The sequence below is a fragment of the Lampris incognitus genome, chromosome 10 (genome assembly GCF_029633865.1).
Source record: "Lampris incognitus isolate fLamInc1 chromosome 10, fLamInc1.hap2, whole genome shotgun sequence".
NCBI classification, from domain to species: Eukaryota; Metazoa; Chordata; class Actinopteri; order Lampriformes; family Lampridae; genus Lampris; species Lampris incognitus.
In genome coordinates, this window is record NC_079220.1 from 1,007,716 (window position 1) to 1,027,715 (window position 20,000).

The following is a 20,000-nucleotide window of genomic DNA, read 5'->3' on the forward strand; positions in this document are numbered from 1 at the left end:
TCTTAGCAATTTCTCGCATGGAATAGCCTTCATTTCTAAGAACAAGAATAGACTGTCGAGTTTCAGATGAAAGTTCTCTTTTTCTGGCCATTTTGAGTGTTTAATTGACCCCACAAATGTGATGCTCCAGAAACTCAATCTGCTCAAAGGAAGGTCAGTTTTGTAGCTTCTGTAACGAGCTAAACTGTTTTCGGATGTGTGAACATGATTGCACAAGGGTTTTCTAATCATCAATTAGCCTTCTGAGCCAATGAGCAAACACATTGTACCATTAGAACACTGGAGTGATAGTTGCTTGAAATGGGCCTCTATACACCTATGTAGATATTGCACCAAAAACCAGACATTTGCAGCTAGAATAGTCATTTACCACATTAGCAATGTATAGAGTGTATTTCTTTAAAGTTAAGACTAGTTTAAAGTTATCTTCATTGAACAGTACAGTGCTTTTCCTTCAAAAATATGGATATTTCAATGTGATCCCAAACTTTTGAACGGTAGTGTATATATATATATATATATATATATATATATATATATATATCCATCCATCCATCCATCCATCCATTATCTTGACTGCTTATCCTGCTCTCAGGGTCGCGGGGATGCTGGGGCCCATTCCAGCAGTCACTGGGTGGCAGTCGGAGATACACCAGGCCTGTGACGGCCTGGTGTATCTTATCCAAAATGAATAAAATTCATTTTTTTCCTCGTCAATCTACACACAATACCCCATAATGACAAAGTCAAAAAAGTTTTGCAGAAATTTTTGCAAATTTATTAAAAATAAACAACTGAAATATTGCATGTATATAAGTATTCACACCCTTTGCTATGACACCCAAAATTGAGCTCAGGTTCATCCTGTTTCCACTGATCATCCTTGAGATGTTTCTACATCTTGATTGGAGTCCACCTCTAGTAAATTCAATTGATCGGACATGATTTGGAAAGGCACACACCTGTCTATATAAGGTCCCACTGTTGACAGTGCATGTCAGAGCAGAAACCAAGCCATGAAGTCAAAGGAATTGTCTGTGGACCTCCGAGACAGGATTGTATCGAGGCACAGATCTGGGGAAGGGTACAAAAAAATTTCTACGGCTTGGAAGGTCCCGAAGAGCACAGTGGTCTCCATCATTCGTAAATGGAGGAAGTTTGGATCCACCAGGACTCTTCCTAGAGCTGGCCGCCCAGCCAAACTGAGCAATCTGGGGAGAAGTCGAGCACTCAACACCATTGACGGTTTCGGAAAAAAACGCTATATATATATATATATATACACTAGAAGAACCCCGCTACAATGTAGCGGTTTGGTTCTCCACCCGTCTAAATCTCCCTCCTCTTCATCCTGCCAGCTAACCGCCTTCCCCCTGCCCCTAAACACCCCCCCACTCCAACTCCCTCCCCCCAAATGCCCAGAATCATCTGAAATGCCGAGAAAAGTGGTTTTTAGCCATTTTTAGAAAATGCATATTTTGTGTAATTATTATAATTATTTTAATTTACTGCTATTTTTCTGGTCCTCTCTGGAACAATACCTACCACCTCCAAAAAAAAATTAGGATCATAAGAGCATTTTTGCAAAACTGCATACATTTTGCATAATGCCAAAACATTTCTAAGTCCCAGAAATTTTTTTTATATAGGTGAAAAAATCAAAGATGCTCAGAATCATCTGAAATGCCGAGAAAAGTGGTTTTTAGCCATTTTTAGAAAAATGCATATTTTGCATATTTATGCATAATTATGGATAATTTTAATTTTCTGGGATTTTTCCCTTACTCTCTGAGACAATACCTACCACCTCCAAAAAGAATTAGGATCATAAATGCTTTAGTTTTCGGTCCCGCTATCTACACTAACTAACACACACACACACACACACACACACTAACACCACACACACACTAACACCACACACACACACACACACATTACGAAAATATATGAGTAGATATACACTGATTAGGTCCGAACTGAAGTCACATTGGAGCAGGTGCTCGAGGCTGACTGTAGCTGCTGTAATACTGCTGCAGTGACACAGGTGGCTGAGGGTCTCTATCTGACCTAACTCTAGGTGGAGTATAGGGCTGTGGCTGGAACCTCATCTGCTGTAGTGTCTTTAATCTGAGCTATCTCTGCATTGAGACCTTTTAAAGAAGCTTCACCTACCTTAAGGTCTTGTAGCTCTGTTAGCAGTTCAAGGGGAACTGTTGTTTTGGCTTCCTTCACAGGGCACTTAGCAGGTACACTACCTTCTGACTGCTCTAGACTTACACCTGTGGCTGACTGTGGGGTGCTATGCTTCTTTTTGTTTTTTCTTTCGGTCTCATTAGCACAGGCAACGTTTGACCTCATTAACAAAAGCTCATCTGAGGTTTCAGGGTCCTGTAGGAGGGGCTGCATGTCTATTCTGATACTATCATTCTGGAGACCAGTAAGTAATGTCTGTAACACATGCTCTGGACTAAAGCTGGGTCATACTTAAGCCCTGACTCTGACTCTTGGGACGCAAACAGTACTTTCTGCCTCAAATCTAAAACTCACATGAGGAAACTCTGAGGGGTTTCTTTGCTGTTCTGTGCTCCTGAAGCTAGCTGCTTGTAGAGCTCTGTGGCACTCTTTTCTTGAAAGGGGAGTGCATGATGCGTTGGAGCACAGGGGAGATTCAGGTGGTGTTTTCCTTCCAAGTAGCTGCGAACCCGGCAACATGGCTCTAATTACAGCATCTACTATCTCTACTTCGGGTTAACCTCTGTTTAATCCATTCTCAATCTGATGAGCAAGACTGAAAAATGTCAACCTATCTCTCTGGCCTGGTTCGCCTATTTGACCTGAGATCTTGAAATCTTTGCGCCAACATGGGCTTGGCTGCTGTGGCTGAGCACTGAATGAGGGCTGCATGTTGACTTGTGGGCTAAAGGTAGGTTGGGACTGAAGCTGACACTTCAGTTCTTTGTTCCTACATTTCTCTCTCTCTGTCCCTGTCCTTTCCACTTTTCCCTCAGTTTGTGCTGCTCCATTACCTGTGCCAGTGGTCAAATCTGCAATTTTGTCTTTCAGTAGCAACAATGCTGCCATGCCTCCATCTTCTAACTCTGTTGCTTCTTCTCTTTCAAGGCATTTCATCACATGAGTCACAACTGATATGAGACTTTCCTTCAACATCAGCTCACCTGATATGTTAAGGAAATCAACAACTCAGAGCAAATTGTCTCTAGTCAGGGTATATAACTCTACTATTACCTGCAGCTCTTCTAGGGCTATCGTCATGTTGACAGGGCAGTAGGAACCTTTACTGTGCAGGAGTGACTGTGAACTGAATGGCCCTCTGGCTGGTCTCAGGTAACGTGTACTCAGCTACCTGCTTCCAGCGCCCCTCGAACAGCGACAGCTCCCTCACTGCAGCCTGCCTGGCTTGTATTGTGGGGGGATTTAGCTGCCTCAGAATTCAACCGCCAGGCTGTGGGGACCGGATATCTGAAGAGCGAATCCCAGCGGTGCCTCCAAAATGTTACGCCCCTGAAAAAGGGGTGAAATGATCACTAAAGTGATAAGACGGGTGTTTCCTCGATGAGTATTTTATTGGAATCAATTATTCACAAATAAGTAACAATTTACAAAATAACATAGCTACAGGTAAGTAGAGAAGTAAGACAGTACACACCGTATTTTACCAAAAACAGCTGAAGCTCAGTAACTCTCACAGAATTCCCCCAAACTCACTAAAGTGCATCAAACATGCTACACGAATAACAGCGCAAAATGTTTTACAGCATGTGAATCCGCAGTGTCCGCACAAAATGGCGTCCGCACTCGGCGAAACAACAGGTTGCCGTGTTCCCGTGTGGGGGCGCGTTCTCGCTCGCTCTCACACACAGACATACGCTTAACTAAGCTCGACAAAATGCGGCTCTAATTTGCTCAAAATATCACAGTAACAATCTCTGAACACTTTTAACATGTTAGCGAGTTACTAAAGTCGCATTAACTGTTTATAAACCACCACATACCTGAAAAGGGGTGAAACGATCGCTAGTGTTAAGACGGGCGCCGCTTCCTCCACGAGTGTTTTATTGGAACGAGGAAATCACCGCGAATCCCCCTCGGCAGTGGGTGGAGACAGGAGCAATCGATCTCAGACCACCAGATCAAGGCCGTTCTGTAGATCGCAGTCAAACACCATTACCGCTCAAACTGCGCGACGGAACAAAGCAAGCAATGAACACGAACCTGCTATGTTGCTAATTTGCAGCAGAGCGCGAATGCGGCGTTCATCCCTCCAACCCGTCACATTAACAGGTTAAGAGGTCACGTGTGGTTGTTCACGGAAGTTACGTACGTTGTGTGGAGGAGTAGGACGTATATTCATTGTATAGTGGAGTACGGAATAAAGCAGCATGTTAGAAGTTTGAGCGCTGTAATGTTTTTGGTTTTACTTGAAATAGGAACACTACACTGTCTGTCACCATTGCACACAAGAAAGGGCTCAAAGGGGCATCCGGGTGGCGCGGCGGTCTATTCCGTTGCCTACCAACACGGAGATCGCCGTTTCGAACCCCCGTCTTACCTCCGACTTGGTCGGGCGTCCCTACAGGCACAATTGACCGTGTCTGTGGGAGGGAAGCCGGATGTGGGTATGTGTCCTCTGGTCGGTCGGGGTTAGGGTTAAGGTTCTGGGTTACGGTTCTGGTGGCGTCTGGACACTGCTTGGCATCTTTCTCATCATAATCTTCATATATTTTACAAATACAGAGACGGTCACTGAGGAAGAGAGAGTCCTCCAGCAGGGGGCGCTCTGCTAAACTGCAAAATTTGAATGTCTGACAGTTTTTCTCAGCAGCTGCTGGAACTGCCTTGTTTTATACGCTAGAATGTTAGCGTGTTAGCATAGCACGTGTTAGCATTGCACCTGTTAGCATAGCATGTCCATCTGTTAAATGACACTGACAGGACCATTCAGTCTCCTTCATGGCTCTTTAACACGGACCAGTTTATTGTTCTTTTTAACATTTAACAGCTCATGATTTGTCCTCAGTAGAAAACTGAACTAATGAATTCCACATTGTTCTTTGCTATCTGGAGTTTATTTGATAAATGCATTGTGAGTTTTGTCTGTCTGAAGTGTTTTTGCCACCAGAAAACATCAGCCAACTGTCGCGTGTTTCATGTTGCGTGTGAAACACGTTGTAAATTCACAGTGGATTCAAATGGATTATGTAATGAACAATGACAGGAAGTTGACTTTACGGCACCCAGGAAGTAGAGAGAAGAATGCGGTACACGAATGCTTCAGTAGAATACTTCAATAAAAAGCCCAGAGATATAGTTTTACTACAGAACTTAACAAGACAGACTGGCATCAGCTAGAAATACAAAGAACAGATGAAGCAACAGGAGTCCAAGTAGCTTCAGCACACCTGACTTACATGGAGGGCAAATGGAAGAAACAAGATCAGATCTGTTCTGTCCTTTGAGGGCAAGATGAGATTTTTACAGAAATATTACATCCACAGATAATTTACCAAGAATTTAACAAACACACGCACAAACACAGATACACACACAGCAGAAATGTAGTGCGGTGTTTGGGTTGAACAAAGCCAGAGAGAAACACATCCAGGTTCAGTTTGTGAGGCAGGGAATCCAGACTGTCTGAACGTCTGTCTGTGGGTCTTCTGTTAGTTAGTAGGTGTGTTTCCAGAAGGTGACCCAGGGTTTTTTCTTCCTCCTGCCTTTGGAAGAAGTGATGTCATCTTGCATGAGGAAGCCGTCAGGATTGATGTGGCACTGTTCTTTACCCATAATCCTCCCCTGGTGGAGCGCCACACCCGCCGCCCCCCTCCAAGTGAAGAAACCACACTGGAGAGAGACACACACATACTCACAGAATGGGAAGTAGAGAGAATCTTAAAGTCTGGTACACTGTTTCATCACAGAAGAACTTAGATCTTCTCTAGGTTGTTTTAGACAAAGGCAGACAAATAGAGAGACAAACAGGCAGCAGGCTGGTTAGACCAGCTGATAGCCAGGAGAAAGGAAGGAAAGTCAGTCGGGCGGACAGTTAGCCAGGGAAACAAACAGTCGGTGTGAAACTAGCAGGCAGTAAAGGATGAGAGGAGCAGTCAGGTGTCCAGGGGCCTCAGTATGGAGGCTGCTCTTCATGGAGGCTGGCTCTTCATGTGGGCCCTCTGGCTCTTGGCCTCATACAACTCCCAGGTGTTGGCGTGCCTGAAGAAGGCACACTGGACACCAGGGGGCGAAACAACACCACTTCAACTGTGATTGATAGAAAGGCCACAGCTGCTGCTGCCTAAACACTTTTAACTCAGTCATAATGTCATGATGACATGTCCTGGCAGCGGCCGGCACCATGAGCCACAAGTCATTTCGCCCCATGGAGACACCATCCTCAGTATACTCTTGCAACTACATTCATTTAGTTTAGACTAAATCTATTGTCTATCAACAAGTCCAGAGATCAGCCTTTCTAGAAAACCTTAGAAATAACAAATTAGCTTCATTAAAATCAGATCATTGTTGGTTGATGACGCGGCACAGTGGTTAGCGCAATCACCTCAGAGCAAGAAGGTCCTAGGTACGAGCCCCGGGGTACTACAACCTTGGTGGGTCATCCTGGGTCGTCCTCTGTGTGGTGTTTGCATGTTCTCCCCGTGTCTGCGTGGGATTCCTCCGGGGGCTCCGGTGTCCTCCCACAGTCCAAAGACATGTAGGTCAGGTGAATTGGCTGTACTAAATTGTCCCTAGGTATGAATGTGTGTATGTATGTGTGTTGGCCCTGTGATGGCCTGGCGGCCTGTCCTGGGTGTCTCCCTGCCTGCTGCCCAATAACTGCTGGAATAGGCGCCAGCATCCCTGTGACCCTGAGAGCAGGATAAGCGGTTAAGATAATGGATGGATGGATGTTGGTTGATGACCTGTCATCTGGACATGCTCGACTGTTTTCCTATCACTGGATTTCATGAGCTTCCATGTCTGTCTGTCAGTCTCTCTGTCTGTCAGTCTCTCTGTCTGTCTGTCGGTCAGTTGGTCTGTCTTTGTTGGTCTCTCTGTCTATCTGTTGGTCTGTCTCTCTGTCTGTCAGTCTCTATCTATCTATCTATCTATCTATCTATCTATCTATCTATCTATCTATCTATCTATCTATCTATCTATCTATCTATCTATCTATCTATCTATCTATCTATCTATCTATCTATCTATCTATCTATCTCTCTGTCTGTCAGTCTCTCTGTCGGTCTCTCTGTCGGTCGGTCTCTCAGTCTCTGTCTGTTTGTCAGTCTGTATGTCAGTCTGTCGGGTCGGGCCGTCTGTCTGTTGATCTGTCTATCTATCTATCTATCTATCTATCTATCTATCTATCTATCTATCTATCTATCTATCTATCTATCTATCTATCTATCTATCTATCTATCTATCTATCTATCTATCTATCTGTCTGTCTGTCTGTCTGTCTGTCTGTCTGTCTGTCTGTCTGTCTGTCTGTCAGTCTGGTGCAATTTACATCAAACTGGCACCAAAATATTCAAATTTATATTTCAAACATGAAGATATTTGTGTCCACTGTTGTACTGAGAAAATATATATGGTTTTGAAGCTTGGTGTTGGCATAAAGATGAAGACTGGTGTTGGTACAAAGATGAAGACTGGTGTTGGCATAAAGATGAAGACTGGTGTTGGTACAAAGATGAAGACTGGTGCTGGTACAAAGAAGAAGACTGGTGTTGGTACAAAGATGAAGACTGGTGTTGGTACAAAGAAGAAGACTGGTGTTGATACAAAGATGAAGACTGGTGTTGGTACAAAGTTGAAGACTGGTGTTGGCACAAAGATGAAGACTGGTGTTAGTATAAAGATGAAGACTGGTGTTGGCACAAAGATGAAGACTGGTGTTAGTATAAAGATGAAGACTGGTGTTGATACAAAGATGAAGAATGGCGTTGGAAAAAAGATGAAGACTGGTGTTGGTACAAAGACGAAGAGTGGTGTTGGCATAAAGATGAAGACTGGTGTTGGTACAAAGATGAAGACTGGTGTTGATACAAAGATGAAGAGTGGTGTTGGTACAAAGATGAAGACTGGTGTTGGTACAAAGATGAAGAGTGGTGTTGATACAAAGATGAAGACTGGTGTTGGTACAAAGATGAAGACTGGTGTTGGTACAAAGATGAAGACTGGTGTTGGTACAAAGATGAAGACTGGTGTTGGTACAAAGATGAAGACTGGTGTTGGCATAAAGATGAAGACTGGTGTTGGTACAAAGATGAAGACTGGTGTTGGTACAAAGACGAAGAGTGGTGTTATTGATACAAAGATGAAGAGTGGTGTTGGTACAAAGACGAAGACTGGTGTTGATACAAAGATGAAGAGTGGTGTTGGTACAAAGACGAAGACTGGTGTTGGTACAAAGATGAAGAGTGGTGTTGACACAAAGATGAAGAGTGCTGTTGGTACAAAGATGAAGAGTGGTGTTGATACAAAGATGAAGAGTGCTGTTGGTACAAAGATGAAGACGTGTTGGTACAATGATGAAGACTGGTGTTGGCATAAAGATGAAGACTGGTGTTGGTACAAAGATGAAGACTGGTGTTGGTACAAAGATGAAGAGTGGTGTTGGTACAAAGATGAAGACTGGTGTTGGTACAAAGATGAAGAGTGGCGTTGATACAAAGATGAAGAGTGGTGTTGGTACAAAGATGAAGAGTGGTGTTGATACAAAGACGAAGAGTGGTGTTGGTAGAAAGATGAAGAGTGGTGTTGATACGAAGACGAAGAGTGGTGTTGGTACAAAGATGAAGAGTTGTGTTGATACGAAGATGAAGAGTGGTGTTGGTACAAAGATGAAGAGTGGTGTTGGTACAAAGATGAAGAGTGCTGTTGGTACAAAGATGAAGAGTGGTGTTGATACAAAGACGAAGAGTGCTGTTGGTACAAAGATGAAGACGTGTTGGTACAATGATGAAGACTGGTGTTGGCATAAAGATGAAGACTGGTGTTGGTACAAAGATGAAGACTGGTGTTGGTACAAAGATGAAGAGTGGTGTTGGTACAAAGATGAAGACTGGTGTTGGTACAAAGATGAAGAGTGGTGTTGGTACAAAGATGAAGACTGGTGTTGGTACAAAGATGAAGAGTGGTGTTGATACAAAGATGAAGAGTGGTGTTGGTACAAAGATGAAGAGTGGTGTTGGTACAAAGATGAAGAGTGGCGTTGGTACAAAGATGAAGAGTGGTGTTGATACAAAGATGAAGAGTGGTGTTGGTACAAAGATGAAGAGTGGTGTTGATACAAAGATGAAGAGTGGTGTTGGTACAAAGATGAAGAGTGGTGTTGGTACAAAGATGAAGAGTGGCGTTGGTACAAAGATGAAGAGTGGTGTTGATACAAAGATGAAGAGTGGTGTTGGTACAAAGATGAAGAGTGGTGTTGATACAAAGACGAAGAGTGGTGTTGGTAGAAAGATGAAGAGTGGTGTTGATACGAAGACGAAGAGTGGTGTTGGTACAAAGATGAAGAGTTGTGTTGATACGAAGATGAAGAGTGGTGTTGGTACAAAGATGAAGAGTGGTGTTGGTACAAAGATGAAGAGTGCTGTTGGTACAAAGATGAAGAGTGGTGTTGATACAAAGATGAAGAGTGGTGTTGGTACAAAGATGAAGAGTGGTGTTGATACAAAGATGAAGAGTGGTGTTGGTAGAAAGATGAAGAGTGGTGTTGATACGAAGACGAAGAGTGGCGTTGGTACAAAGATGAAGAGTGGTGTTGGTACAAAGATGAAGAGTGGTGTTGGTACAAAGATGAAGAGTGGCGTTGGTACAAAGATGAAGAGTGGTGTTGATACAAAGATGAAGAGTGGTGTTGGTACAAAGATGAAGAGTGGTGTTGATACAAAGACGAAGAGTGGTGTTGGTAGAAAGATGAAGAGTGGTGTTGATACGAAGACGAAGAGTGGTGTTGGTACAAAGATGAAGAGTTGTGTTGATACGAAGATGAAGAGTGGTGTTGGTACAAAGATGAAGAGTGGTGTTGGTACAAAGATGAAGAGTGCTGTTGGTACAAAGATGAAGAGTGGTGTTGATACAAAGATGAAGAGTGGTGTTGGTACAAAGATGAAGAGTGGTGTTGATACAAAGATGAAGAGTGGTGTTGGTAGAAAGATGAAGAGTGGTGTTGATACGAAGACGAAGAGTGGCGTTGGTACAAAGATGAAGAGTGGTGTTGGTACAAAGATGAAGAGTGGTGTTGGTACAAAGATGAAGAGTTGTGTTGATACGAAGATGAAGAGTGGTGTTGGTACAAAGATGAAGAGTGGTGTTGGTACAAAGATGAAGAGTGGTGTTGGTACAAAGATGAAGAGTGGCGTTGGTACAAAGACGAAGAGTGGTGTTGGTACAAAGATGAAGAGTGGCGTTGGTACAAAGATGAAGAGTGGTGTTGGTACCCCTTCGTCTTCAACAATGTTGTGCATGTTATGTGAACATGGAGGTGATGGGGTGTCTGCAGGCCAGAAGAGTGGAAGTGGATGTGGCTCATGTTCAGCGTCATCAACATGCATACACAGCAAACCTCTACATGTGAACTTTGCAGAAGTCCACTGGGCCAAACAATCACAATAGTCATTGTTATTTGGAATCAGTGACAGATATCCCAGCATGCACCTTGATGCCTCAAACCACCAGGAGCGCTGGAAAATCCTGTTTTCACCGGAATGATCCTTTACTGAGAAGACGGTGTGTGTGTGTGTGTGTGTGTGTGTGTGTGTTTACCTTCCAGAGTAACAGACAGATGACAGCTAGCAGTGATACTCCAGCCAGAACAGAGACTATAATGAGCCACAGGGGGGCGCCATAGTCCACCTCCTCCCTCTGCTCCGGATAAACCTCCACTCCAAACTATGAGACAAGAAAGTTTACATTCAAATACTTCAAACTAAACTCTTAAAAACACGTAGAGATAAAGACTTCAAATAAAAGAGACACAACACAAGAATAAATGAAGTGATGAAATACAGTCAAGGAAATAGTTCAAATATTTATTACTGTATCAATAAATATTTATTACTGTATCAATAAATATTTATTACTGTATCAATAGATATTTATTAATATATCAATATGTTCACTATATCAATAAATACTTATTACATTATCAATGAATACTTATTACTGTATCAATACATATTTACTGCTGTATCAATAAATATGTACCACTACATCAATAATGTATTACTATATCAACAAATACTTATTACTAGATCAATAAATATTTATTAGTACACCAGTAACTGAAATCTATCACTGTTTAGTACATAGACATATAATAACTGTGTGTGTTACCTGTATAGTGTGGGTCTCCATCCTGATGGTTGTGTTGTGGTGTGTGTGTGTGTTACCTGTATAGTGTGGGTCTCCACCCTGATGGTTGTGTTGTGGTGTGTGTGTGTGTGTGTTACCTGTATAGTGTGGGTCTCCATCCTGATGGTTGTGTGTGTGTGTGTGTGTGTGCATGCGTGTGTGTGTGTTACCTGTATAGTGTGGGTCTCCATCCTGATGGTCGGGTTGTGTGTGTGTGTTACCTGTATAGTGTGGGTCTCCATCCTGATGGTCGGGTTGTGTGCGTGTGTGTGTGTGTGTGTTACCTGTATAGTGTGGGTCTCCATCCTGATGGTCGTGTGTGTGTGTGTGTGTGTGTGTGGGGGTTACCTGTATAGTGTGGGTCTCCACCTGATGGTTGTGTGTGTGTGTGTGTGTGTGTGTGTGTGTGTTACCTGTATAGTGTGGGTCTCCATCCTGATGGTCGGGTTGTGTGTGTGTGTGTGTGTGTGTTACCTGTATAGTGTGGGTCTCCATCCTGATGGTCGGGTTGTGTGTGTGTGTGTGTGTGTGTGTGTGTGTGTTACCTGTATAGTGTGGGTCTCCATCCTGATGGTCGGGTTGTGTGTGTGTGTGTGTGTGTGTGTGTGTGTTACCTGTATAGTGTGGGTCTCCATCCTGATGGTCGGGTTGTGTGTGTGTGTGTGTGTGTGTGTGTGTGTGTGTTACCTGTATAGTGTGGGTCTCCATCCTGATGGTCGGGTTGTGTGTGTGTGTGTGTTTGTGTGTTACCTGTATAGTGTGGGTCTCCATCCTGATGGTTGGGTTGTGTGTGTGTGTGTGTGTGTGTGTGTGTGTGTGTGTGTGTGTGTGTGTGTGTGTTACCTGTATAGTGTGGGTCTCCATCCTGATGGTCGGGTTGTGTGTGTGTGTTACCTGTATAGTGTGGGTCTCCATGCTGATGGTCGGGTTGTGTGTGTGTGTGTGTGTGTGTGTGTTACCTGTATAGTGTGGGTCTCCATCCTAATGGTCGGGTTGTGTGTGTGTGTGTGTTACCTGTATAGTGTGGGTCTCCATCCTGATGGTCGGGTTGTGTGTGTGTGTTACCTGTATAGTGTGGGTCTCCATGCTGATGGTCGGGTTGTGTGTGTGTGTGTGTGTGTGTGTGTGTGTGTGTGTGTGTGTGTGTTACCTGTATAGTGTGGGTCTCCATCCTGATGGTCGGGTTGTGTGTGTGTGTTACCTGTATAGTGTGGGTCTCCATGCTGATGGTCGGGTTGTGTGTGTGTGTGTGTTACCTGTATAGTGTGGGTCTCCATCCTGATGGTCGGGTTGTGTGTGTGTGTGTGTTACCTGTATAGTGTGGGTCTCCATCCTGATGGTCGGGTTGTGTGTGTGTGTTACCTGTATAGTGTGGGTCTCCATGCTGATGGTCGGGTTGTGTGTGTGTGTGTGTGTGTGTGTGTGTGTGTGTGTGTGTGTGTGTGTGTTACCTGTATAGTGTGGGTCTCCATCCTGATTGTTGGGTTGTTGGTCAGCAGCTTCAGTGACACCTGACCTGCTACTGATACTGACTGTACCTCACTGTAGTCCTACACACACACACACACACACACACACACACACACACACACACACACACACACACAGAACGTCTGACAGGATAATAAACTAATTAAAGTAATTAGTGCAGCAGGTTGAAACGATGCTTCAACTGAACCAGCTGCTACCTTTTGTGTGTCTGTGTGTTGTTTACATCGGAGTACCGCTGGCGTCGTGTGTGGCTGCCGCTTCTCCCACCGTCTGGTCTTTCCCCTCTCTGTCCCCTCCGTGCTAGCCGCCCAACTAGCTAACTGGCTAACCACCACTCGGCTAACGTTAGCTTGACGTGATTCCGGCCCTCCGTGCTAGCCGCCCAACTAGCTAACCGGCTAACCACCACTCGGCTAACGTTAGCTTGACGTGATTCCGGCCCTCCGTGCTAGCCGCTCAACTAGCTAACTGGCTAACCACCACTCGGCTAACGTTAGCTTTACGTGATTCCGGCCCTCCGTACTAGTCGCTCAACTAGCTAACTGGCTAACCACCACTCGGCTAACGTTAGCTTTACGTGATTCCGGCCCTCCGTGCTAGCCGCCCAACTAGCTAACTGGCTAACCACCACTCGGCTAACGTTAGTTTTACGTGATTCCGGCCCTCCGTGCTAGCCGCCTAACTAGCTAACTGGCTAACCACCACTCGGCTAACGTTAGCGTTACATGAGCTCTGACCTCCTGGCTCTCCACGCTAGCTAGCGGATCTGGCTCCGTCCCCCAGCCCCCGCTGGAGTATTTTCTTTATTTTCCCTCGGCAGGGGACACTATCCCTCTTTGGGCCATCATCAACTGGGACTAGCGTAATGTGGACTTCACCATCCCTGGCGGCGGCACTCCCCTTCATATGGTGAGTAGCTAGCCTCACCCCATCCGTGCTCTGCGCCACCCCTCTTACGTTTCCAGCTTTATTAACCCACCCGTCTCATGGAACCAACTCTCTGCTGCCCTCTTCTGTTTCTACTTACGCTACCCCCTTATTACGACTACAGAGAATACCCTGGTTTCCCGTTTTATTAGCTTCCCTCCTCCTCCCTTACACTGCTCTCCTGATGAACTCCTGTCCCTCAACAAAAACTACCGGCTATCCTCTGTTGCACGCACCTCCGCTCTGTCTGCTGGCGTCCTCCGCTGCCGCCATTATCTTCATCACGGCCCCAGACACTTCCGTCATCTACATCCTTCCACTAACCCCGATACGATATCCCACATCCAAACCCTATGCTCCCACCGCCCCCCCTCCACTGCACCCCCCCCGCACTGCTAACCTGGACAACCCCAGACCTCTCCAGCATGCCCCCACTACGTTGCCCTCTCATTCCATCAACCTTGCCTCCTTAACACCCGATCACTAAATAACAAAGCCCTTATCCTACATGAAGCAATCACTGATAATTAATTTGACTTTCTCCTGCTCACTGAAACCTGGCAACAACCTGGCGACTTTTTCTCCCTCAACGAAGCATCCCCCCCTGGGTTTGGCTACATCTGCAGACCCCGTCCCTCCTGTCGTGGAGGTGGTCTTGCTGCCTTATTCAATCAGAACTTCAGGACCACTGAGCTCTCACTCCCCACGTCTCATCATTTGAATTCCTCGCTTTTAAAACCTGCTCAATGGCTGTCATTCTCATCTACTGGCCACCCACACCAAATCCATCTTTCCTGTCTGACCTCTCTGAACTCCTCACAAGAGCCTCATCTCTCTCCTCACACTTACTACTGCTTGGTGATTTTAACATCCACATTGATTTACCCACCTGTAAGTTTGCATCAGAATTCATCACTCTATTGGACAATTTCAACCTCACCCAGCACGTCACTTTCCCCACCCATGTCAAAGGCCATATCCTTGACCTGGTGTGCTCTGTCAATCTACCGATACACAACATCCATCCATCCCCATTTCCTCTGTCAGACCATAATCTCATCCAGTTCACTATTCCATCCCCAACTCCTTGGCCACACCTCCTCAGAGAAATAACATTCCGCAATACTAAATCTATTGACCCCCTTCAACTCTCTGATCTGCTCTCCACTGCTCTCCCCCTGGAACCAGCCTCTACCTCACCTGATGATCTCACCAATCACCTCAACGCCACCCTGTCTGCCTCCTTCAACACACTGGCCCCTCTCAAAACAAAAACAGTCTCCTTCAACACCTCTGCACCCTGGTTCACACCTGAGCTCCGCACAATGAAACAGACTGCCCGCCAACTGGAATGACTTGCCAAGAAAACATCTCTCACTGTACATCAAGAAGCCCACAACCTCCACCTCTCTGCCTACAAAGATGCCCTCACTGCCACCAAGTCTGCCTATTTTTCCACCATCATTAATGATTCCAACCACAACCCCCGCACCCTCTTCTCCACTGTAAACAACCTCCTCAAGCCCCGTACCAATGCCCTCTCCAACTCTACTGCTGAACAACGCAACTCATTTCTCCAATTTCTTGCAGACAACATCGCCGCTATCAACAAATGACTGTCCCCTCCGTCTGACTCAGCAGCACCTACTCCGGCCCCTCTTCTCCCCATTCCTCTTGACCTCCATACCCCTCCCCCTGATACCCGCCTCTCCCGGTTTGTTCCAGTTGCCCCTACCACTAGCTCTGAACTCATCAGCTCATCAAAATCCACAACCTGCTCCCTTGATCCCCTCCCTACCCCCCTACTGAAGAAATGCCTCCCTGCCCTATGCCCCTACCTCACCAAACTTTTCAATTCCTCACTGTCCCATGGAATTGTCCCCTCTTCCTACAAAACTGCAGCTGTCACCCCAATTCTCAAGAAACCTGGTCTTGATCCATCCTGCCTCAACCACTACCAGCCAATTTCCAATCTCCCCTTCCTCTCTAAAACCCTGGAACACATTATCGCCACACAACTCCAAACCGACCTACACACCAACAACCTACTTGAACCCCTCCAGTCTGGTTTTGGCCCACTCCACAGCACTGAAACTGCACTCCTTAAAGTACTTAATGACCTCCTCATCTTGCTGATACTGGAGCCTCGACCTGAGTTTAGCCTTCGATACTGTGAGCCACAACATCCTGCTCACCAGATTGAAAGATGTCAGTATTGAAGGCACTGTACTCAGCTGGCTCCAATCTTACCTCTCCAACAGGTCATACTTCATCTCACTTCACAACCACTCCTCTGTTCCATCCTCAGTCACACAAGGTGTTCCCCAAGGTTCTGTACTCGGCCCACTCCTTTTTATCATCTACATCCTCCCTCTTGGTCAGATTCTCCGCCATTTCAACTTGGACTTCCACTGTTATGCTGATGACACCCAGATATACCTCAACATCAAATCCCCTCACAATCCACCCTCTCACATCGACTCCTGTCTGTCTGCAGTTAAAGTCTGGATGCAGCAAAACCTCCTCAAACTTAACAGTGCCAAAACTGGACTCCACTTCATTGGCTCCAAGTCCACTCTCAGCCAAATCAACAACCTTGCACTCACCATCGATGGCACTACTGTCTCCCCTTCGCCCCAGGCACGCAACCTTGGTGTGATCCTTGATACCACCCTCTCCCTTGAGCCACATATCCGCCAAATGGTCAAATCCTCCTTCTACCACCTTTGCAACATCGCAAAAATAAGATACTCTCTCACTCGCCCTGCTGCTGAGATACTGATTCATGCCTTCATCTCCTCCCGCCTTGATTACTGCAACTCACTCCTCTATGGCATCAGTGCTAGCTCTATCAAGAGACTCCAATTGGTCCAGAACGCATCCGCCCGACTTTTAACTTTCACCAAATCCTGGCACCACATCACCCCAGTCCTAAAAGACCTCCACTGGCTACCCATCTCCCAACAGATCAATTACAAACTCCTGGTTCTTACATATAAAGCCCTTCACAAATTGGCTCCCCCATACCTCACCGATTTCCTCTGCCCCTACCAACTCTCTCGGTCCCTCAGATCCACCTCAGCCTCCCTTCTCTCTACCCCCAGGTCCAAACTCCACAGCTTTGGTGACCGAGCCTTCTCCAGAGCAGCTCCCAGGCTCTGGAACTCACTTCCCCAAATCATTAGAGACTCAGAATCCCTCTCACTCTTCCAATCTCGTCTCAAGACACACCTTTTCTCCATTGCCTTCTCGTGCCCCCCCCCCCCCCGTCCGCTCATACACCCCTGGTCTGGGGCAGGCTGGGGACTGAGCGCTCCACCTGCATCTGTGATTTATGTGATTTATGATGTTTGTTTTTCTTTCCCTTTATATTTGTCCAAGTCGGAGAGCACTGCTGGCGTCGTGTGTGGCTGCCGCTTCTCCCTCTCAGAGCCCCCCTTCCCATCCACCTCTGTATGTCTGCCCCCCTTCCCATCCACTCCTGTATGTCTGTGTTATGTTCATCTGTTGTCTTGTTTCACTCCATTTATTGTAAAGCGACTTTGAGTACTTGAAAAGCGCTATATAAGATTGATTTATTATTACACATGAATACAACACTACTGCTTCATGATGTGTGCGTGTAAATGTGTCTTTCTCTGTCTACCTGCCTGTCTGCCTGCCTGTCTGTCTGCCTGCCTGCCTGCCTGCCTGGCTGTCTGTCTGCCTGCCTCCGTGCCTGCCTGTCTGTCTGCCTATCTGTCTTTCTGTCTGCCTGCCTCTGTGCCTGCCTGTCTGCCTGTCTGTCTGCCTGCCTGTCTGCCTGTGTCTCTGTCTGCCTGTCTGCCTGCCTGCCTGTGTGTCTGTCTGCCTGCCTGCCTGCCTGCCTGCCTGTTTGTCTGTCTGTCTCATCCTGGAGCAGCTTCGGCCCACAGTCAAGCCTCACTTAGACCTCCTCTAGTTTGCCTACCAACCCCAACTGGGACTTGAGGATGCCATCATTTACCTGCTTAGCTGTGCCTGCGCCCACCTGGATAGGCCAGGGAGTTCTGTGAGGGTCATGTTCTTTGGCTCCTCCAGTGCCTTCAACACCATCCGGCCTGCTCTATTGGGTGAGAAGCTGACAGCAATGCAGGTAGATGCCCCCTTGTGTCCTGGATTGTTGACTACCTTACTGGTAGACCACAGTATGTGCGCTTGCAACAGCGCGTGTGAAACAGAGTGGTCAGCAACACTGGGGCTCCGCAGGGGACGGTCCTGTCTCCCTTCCTTTCCAACCTCCACACCATGGACTTCAACTACCACACAGAGTCCTGCCATCTTCAGAAGTTCTCTGATGGCTCTGCTACAGGTGCATCTCAAAAAAGTAGAATATTGTGGAAAAGTTCATTATTTTTCGTAATTTAATTCAAAAAGTGAAACTGTCATATATTCTAGATTCATTACACATAAAGTGAAATATGTCAAGCCTTTTTTGTTCTAATCTCGATGACTACGGCTCACAGCTCATGAAAATCAAAAACCCAGTACCTCAAAACATTAGAATATTACAGAAGACCAGTCAAAAAAGGATTTATAATACAGAAACATCGACCTTCTGAAAAGTATGTTCATTTATGCACTCAATACTTGGTCGGGGCTCCGTTTACACGAATTACTGCATCAGTGTGGCGTGACATGGAGGCAGTCAGCCTGTGGCCCTGCTGAGGTGTTATGGAAGCCCAGGTTGCTTTGATAGCGGCCTTCAGCTCATCTGCATTGTTGGGTCTGGTGTTGCTCATCTTCCTCTTGACAACACCCCATATTGGGTTCAGGTCAGGTGAGTTCGCTGGCGAATCAAGCACAGTAATACCATGGTAGTTTTGGCACTATGGGCAGGTGCCAAGTCCTGCTGGAAAATGAAATCAGCATCTCCATAAAGCTTGTCAGCAGATGGAAGCATGAAGTTCTCTAAAATCTCCTGGTAGACGGCTGCGTTGACTCTGGGCTTGATGAAACACAGTGGACCAACACCAGCAGATGACATGGCACCCCAAATCCTCACTGACTGGAAACTTCACACTGGACTTCAAGCAACTTGGATTCTGTGCCCCTCCACTCTTCCTCCAGACTCTGGGACCTTGATTTCCAAATGAAATGCAACATTTACTCTCATCTGAAAAGAGGACTTTGGACCAATGACCAACGGTCCAGTTCTTTTTCTCCTTAGCCAGGGTAAGACGCTTCTGACGTTGTCTCAGGTTCAGGAGTGGCTCGACACTAGGAATGCAACACTTGTAGCCCAGTTCCTGGGCACGTCTGTGCATGGTGGCTCTTGATGCACTGACTCTAGCCTCAGTCCACTCCTTGTGAAGCTCCTCCAAGTTCTTGAATCGGCCTTGCTTGACAATCCTCTCAAGGCTGCGGTCATCCCTGTTGCTTGTGCACCTTTTCCTACCACACTTTCCCCTTCCAGTCAACTTTCCATGGACATGCTTTGATACAGCACTCTGCCAACAGCCAGCCCTTTCACCAATGACCGTCTGTGGCTCACCCTCCTTGTGGAAGGTGTCAATATCTGTCTTCTGGACAACTGTCAAGTCAGCAGTCTTCCCCATGATTGTGGTTGTGTGTACTGAACCAGACTGAGAGATTTAAGGCTCAGGAAACCTTTTCAGGTGTTTTGAGTTAATTAGCTGACTAGAGCTCTTCTCAGGAATGTGAGTCTAGAATATATACAATTTTCACAGAAATATTGAACTTTTCCACAATATTCTAATTTTTTGAGATGCACCTGTATAGTCAGATGCATCAGTGAGGGTAAGGAGGCTGAGTACAGGGCTGTGGTGGGAAACTTTGTCACGTGGTGTGAGCAGAACAATCTGCAGCTCAACGTGACTAAGACAAAGGAGCTGGTTGTTGATCTCAGGAGGGACATGACACCAGTGACCCCTGTCTCCATCCAGGGGGTCACTGTGGGCAATGTGGAATACCACAAGTAACTGGGGGTGTATATAGACAATAAACTGGACTGGGCCAAGAACACTGATTGATGCCCTCTACAAGAAGGGACAGAGCCGTCTCTACTGTTTGAGGGGGCTGAGGTCCTTCAACATCTGCCAGACGATGCTCAGGATGTGGTGTGAGTCTGTGGTGGCAGTGCTCTCCTGTTTGCTGTTGTGTGTTGGGGCAGCAGGTTGAGGGTAGCGGATGCAAACAGGCTCAATAAACTGATCCACAAGGCC

General features: G+C 46.2%; 1 protein-coding gene across 1 annotated transcript in view; it reads right to left on the minus strand.

The window, feature by feature from the left end:
• Positions 1–6,164: 6,164 nt before the first annotated feature.
• LOC130119133 (integrin alpha-3-like) overlaps positions 6,165–20,000 on the minus strand; it is a 143,917-nt gene continuing 130,081 nt past the window's right edge. Inside the window, exons 25-26 of the mRNA XM_056287550.1 lie at positions 12,831–12,929; positions 6,165–6,248 (exon numbers count right to left, since the gene is read on the minus strand). Of these exons, the coding sequence (XP_056143525.1) occupies positions 6,165–6,248; positions 12,831–12,929 (183 nt within the window). The remainder of the gene's footprint in view (positions 6,249–12,830; positions 12,930–20,000) is intronic.